The following is a 4,859-nucleotide window of genomic DNA, read 5'->3' as shown; positions in this document are numbered from 1 at the left end:
TTACCAGAGATGTGCTCAGAAGACCAACATGACCAGTCGACTATTTCATTTTACAGCTAAACAGTACACTGCAAGATGTTTCTGAAAACATTTGAGGAGAGAAATAGGCATTACAGTAACAGAATATTGATTCATATTTGATCAGAGCTGCCTAGTTTGACCATTTGATCAGAGTTGGCGAGTGATTGACAGCTGCTCAGAGACGGCAAGGCTCCAGCTCGACTCTGATTGGTTGTTTTCCTCCGGTCTGTGAAATCTTGCAGATGCCGTTAGGAGCACCAGAGGACACACACAAAGGAACATGATTTTTTCAGATACCTGTCTCATGCACTACTGTCAGGATAAAGTGACCGTTTTATAAAAAATGTTTTATATTAATCATATTTGCTCCATTTCTACCTACAGCTGCTTTAACTCTGACAGATTCCACAACCCGCTTGAACCTGTAACCCCACAAAACAAAGTAGTTCATGTGTTCTGTGGCCTTGGAAGTGACACTTGGTTACAAATGCTAAAATGTGCAGCTTACATTGGAGCAGACAAATTCACTGTCAATTCCTTACACACCACTTTTGGAAAAAAACTCTTTATAGACTGTATGGAGTATCACACTTGTGTCCACCGCTTCAACATGCAAAGACATCCGCTTCACAGGCCTACCAAGCCTGGATATGTTTGCTAAGCTATGATTGGACAGTCACTGATTGGGGGAGGGGCTTAGTGAAATTGGTTTTAGCAGTTTTAGCAGTCTAAAGCCATGGGCACACTACCAACGCCAGGAGCGCGTGGCGTCTGCGTCGCGTGGTGGCTGCGTGATGCAGGAGTCTGGTGTTCACACTAGACGCGTGTTGGCAGCGTGTCAGCTACCTGTCAGCTGTGTTTCTGCTGCTGCTATCAGCCCTTTCTTTCTGCATAGAGTTTGCCTTTTAATGGCCATTTACCTTCATGATAAATATAATTTATATTTATTTTAGACAGAGAAAGGTTCAGAAACGTGTGGTAATTAGTAAATAATAGTAATAATCCACAATTAAAACTCCGTATTGTATTCATTTATGATGCTTTCCAAGTCACTGCTTGTTCCACAGCACTGACTGCTCATATTTCAGAATAAAAGCCTTGTGTTAACAAATGAGGGGATTCTTTCTCTAGAAAAAAACGCCTGAGGGCTTTTATTTTGAAATGAAAGCAGAAAGTGTTGATTTAAAAATGAGTCTTTACTTTTTTTCATCTCCGTAACATATTCTACAGATAAACCTCGAAATTCTAGTAAAGTCTTGCTGGTATGAGGTTAATATACAGTCAATAGATCACTTTCACTGTCTGTCACATATTCTACAGATGTCTAGACATGGAAACTGTAGTAATCTTGTTGGTATGATGTTAATTTACTGTCACTAGATCACCTTCCCTGTCTGTTGCTGCTGAGACACGCAGCTGAGAAGCGAGCGGCTCGCCTGGCAGTGTGTCCACCACTTAACAGTTCCATTTTTAACATTTGCATTTTCACGACAGCGTAAACATTTTGTATGCAGCATGACAACAGTCAGATGAATTTGCTTCACTTCACTTTATTAAACAGAAAACAGTAGAAAGTAGTAGTAGTAAGACATATACATGCCTGAGAATCTTAAAAAGGTATATCTTTACTGCATTAGGTTACTCTTACACTTCACATTTCTAATTCTCATTTAATGTTTATGTTTCACAGTCCAATAAGTTTGAATTAAAAAAATAATTTGCTTAATTAACAGCATCTTAAGAGATGTATTCATAAAAATTTGTTTAGGTCGGATTCAGTTTTTGTGCATTGATGTTTAAGAAAGGGTCACATTGCTTCAACAAATCAATTATTTCTTGCAGCCTTAATTTTTCACTGTTGCCAAAATAAGTAGTAGCCTAATAACAAGGAGATGGATGAATAGTTATACCAGAGAACTGGGTACGAAAGGATAGAACTTGATAGGGATGACAGCCAAAACACCATTTAAAGACATTCCTGTCCCGGAATAAATTAAATCTTCCACGACAAACTGGTGCACACTAAGCGTCTGCCACACAGGCAGGATTAGGTGCAGTACATGACCGTTCCAGAGGTGGTAGCCATCCAAAGCTTGCCCAGGTCGTAGCTCACGTCCCTGACTGGCAAGCACATCTGGATTTGGCGCCAAGTTGTGCCAAGTGTGCTTCTGCCAATTCTGTTGAGAAAGAAGCCGGAGAAATCTATTAAACCACCATCTCAATTAACATTTCCATCAGCAGAAATTCATGAAGGTTTGCCTTTGAGATTATTTTAGCTTTTTTTTCCTTGACAGAAAAATTGCTTTTGCTTGTATTTACAGCATATATATTCTAGAAAAAAATGTTATTGCCATGCTGTTAGTACCGGCTTACCTTTGGTAGACCTTGCCTTTTAGGGACAGTCCAAAAATATTTCCGTCAGTCCCGATTTCAACCTTTCTCATCGTCATCCCTCGCACATATTGCCAGTTATAGGTCCCGCAGCTTGTTGGGATTATTCTCTGTCATAAGAAGCATACATGGAGTGATCAAAGTATGGTTCATGTGTCCTAATAGTAACACCAACAGTTACAACGACATGGGATTTCACTCGTATTGCAGTGGCCAACCTGTGTGCGGAAGACCCGGTAACTCAGGTCGACTCCCCAGCATCCATTCCGTGGGCTGCAGGAGTAGTACCTCATCCTCCTTGACAGGGAATTCCAGCGCAGGTTGCCCCGTCCACGGTAGGCCTCAGCATAAGTGCTTCTCAGGCAGTAGGTGTACCAGGAGGTAGTGATTCCCACCAACTGATCATTACCGCCAGCATCCACCGACCGCAAAGTTGTAGCTGAAGACGCACACAGGTACAGTTAACTTAGTCAGCAAACGGTGTGAATATGGAAAATATGTGTTGCAAACTAGTTCATTCTGTCACTTGTGGATCTTTCTACCTAGTAGGAGCGCTGCACTGCTCCAGCACTACAATATTATACAGTACACTTAACAAAAGTAATGATGACAACCCATACAGACTGCATTTGTTCTTGTGCAAGTAACAAGAATAACAGTAAGAATAAGAATAAGAGTCAGAGTAATATTAATAATAAGAATAAGAATAGAATAAGAGCAAGAGCAAGAATAGGAGCAAGAATAAGAGTAAAATAAGAGTAATAGTAAGAGTAAGAGTAAGAATAAGAATAAGAATAAGAATAAGAGTAAGAATAAGAATCAGAGTAAGAATAAGAATAAGAATAAGAATAAGAGTAAGAATAAGAATCAGAGTAAGAATAAGAATAAGAATAAGAGTAAGAGCAATAGTAATAGTAATAATAAGAATAACAGCAAAAGCAAGAACAAGAACAAGAACAAGAATAAGAATAATAGCAAGAGCAAGAATAAGAATAAAAATAAGAGTAAGAATAAGAGTAAGAATAAGAGCAAGAATAAGACTAGGAATAAGTATAAGAATAAGAATAAAAATAAGAACAAGAATAAGAATAAGAATAAGAATAAAAATAAGAACAAGAATAAGAATAAGAATAAGAATAAGAATAAGAATAAGAATAAAAAATAAGAATAAGAACAAGAATAAGAATAAAAATAAAAATAAGAGTAAGAATAAGAATAAGAATAAAAATAAGAATAAGACTAAGACTAAGAATAAGAATAAGAACAAGAATAAAAATAAGAGCAAGAATAAGAGTAAGAATAAGAATAAGAACAAGAATAAGAGTAAGAATAAGAATAAGAACAAGAATAAAAATAAGAATAAAAATAAGAATAAGAATAAGAGTAAGAGTAAGAGTAAGAATAAGAATGATAGTTACCACTGGATTGTTTGTAGATGCCAGCTACATATTTGTAGACCCTGTAATTGGTGCCAATTGCCCAAAGTCCTGCAGGTCCCACTGTGACATGCCTGAATCGGAGCGTGCTCATTCTGTACCAAGAGGTTCCCATCAGGAAGTAGGCATAGTAGCGGGAGTTTGCGACCACTTGCCCACTCCCAGCGTCAATCTGCTGAACGCCAGACAGTCGCGGACCTTGCCTACAGGTCCAGGCTGTGGAGACAAAATCATTATTGATGTGAATGGAAAATAAATACATCTTATTTCATCTTAATCTGCTTCAACAATTAATTTTGTAATAATAATAATATTGTAATCTGACAGCGTCTTACCGGTACTACCGACGATCAGGCAGCACAGCACCAGCACGAAGGCTGCGATAGCTTTCATGTTGTCTCTGTGTTTGTGAGTTCGTAGGCAGCAGTGCACTTCTGGATGTACCTCTGTGTCTGCGTGGAGCTGCTGTCCTACATCCCATCTGGTTTGTCTGGCTTTTATACTCTAAATCCATGGGTCTGCACCATGTGGGTAGTTACAGCCGAAGCTGGTTCTGCAGGCTGTTCGAGGAAGCTAGGAGGAAATTTTTTGTTTTATTCTGTTATTGTTACCGTTCATTTTAAATATGCACCTGGTCTGACAGCTTTTACAGTCATGTAGAGCCTCCCATGTTGCACTGGCCAAGAAATGTAAGAGGGGTGGTGATCTCTGAGAGGGAAAGCACGGATGAGACGTTTGTTTTTTCATGTTGGTTACAACTCTAATCACTACTTACTTGTGCTAAAACCCAAGGAAACCATTGCTACCAAGGATGTCATGCTAGCTGTCGGGAAGGAGGCTAAATAATGCTCTGAAGTTAGGTTAGATTTGGCGAGGGAAAAACTGGCATGGCGGTTTTCAAAGGGGTCCTTTGACCTCTGACCTCAAGATATGTGAATGAAAATGGGTTCTGGGCCTTAAGACCCGGTAAATACCGTATATTAAAGGGACTGTTTGTAACTTCTTACACGT

General features: G+C 39.0%; 1 protein-coding gene across 2 annotated transcripts; it reads right to left on the bottom strand.

Annotated features, from left to right (window-relative positions):
• Positions 1 to 1,551: 1,551 nt before the first annotated feature.
• LOC119482377 (fish-egg lectin-like) lies at positions 1,552 to 4,345 on the bottom strand. 2 transcript variants are annotated; one of them, XM_037759819.1, is made up of 5 exons: positions 4,184 to 4,345; positions 3,831 to 4,064; positions 2,631 to 2,851; positions 2,395 to 2,522; positions 1,552 to 2,198 (listed from the first exon to the last, which is right to left on the bottom strand). In XM_037759819.1, exons 1-5 carry the CDS (start codon positions 4,239 to 4,241, stop codon positions 2,069 to 2,071), a joined length of 771 nt encoding a protein of 256 aa, XP_037615747.1. In that variant the 5' UTR covers positions 4,242 to 4,345; the 3' UTR covers positions 1,552 to 2,068. The 2 variants fall into 2 exon arrangements, with proteins under 2 accessions (XP_037615747.1, XP_037615748.1); XM_037759820.1 differs by having other exon boundaries at positions 1,552 to 2,183.
• Positions 4,346 to 4,859: the final 514 nt, after the last annotated feature.

This window comes from Sebastes umbrosus, chromosome 23, assembly GCF_015220745.1.
Source record: "Sebastes umbrosus isolate fSebUmb1 chromosome 23, fSebUmb1.pri, whole genome shotgun sequence".
Taxonomy (NCBI): domain Eukaryota; kingdom Metazoa; phylum Chordata; class Actinopteri; order Perciformes; family Sebastidae; genus Sebastes; species Sebastes umbrosus.
Note: the sequence above shows the minus strand (reverse complement) of the source record. Positions and strands in the feature narration are given on the sequence as shown.

What these genes read in the sequence shown, in the direction of transcription:
- LOC119482377 (XM_037759819.1), bottom strand. Translation starts at nt 4,241, where the DNA reads ATGAAAGCTATCGCAGCCTTCGTGCTGGTGCTGTGCTGCCTGATCGTC. An exon ending in CCTGATCGTCGGTAGTACCG is followed by an intron (nt 4,065 to 4,183) that starts GTAAGACGCTGT and finishes TTGTCTCCACAG; the next exon opens with CCTGGACCTGTAGGCAAGGT. An exon ending in ACCGGGTCTTCCGCACACAG is followed by an intron (nt 2,523 to 2,630) that starts GTTGGCCACTGC and finishes TTCTTATGACAG; the next exon opens with AGAATAATCCCAACAAGCTG.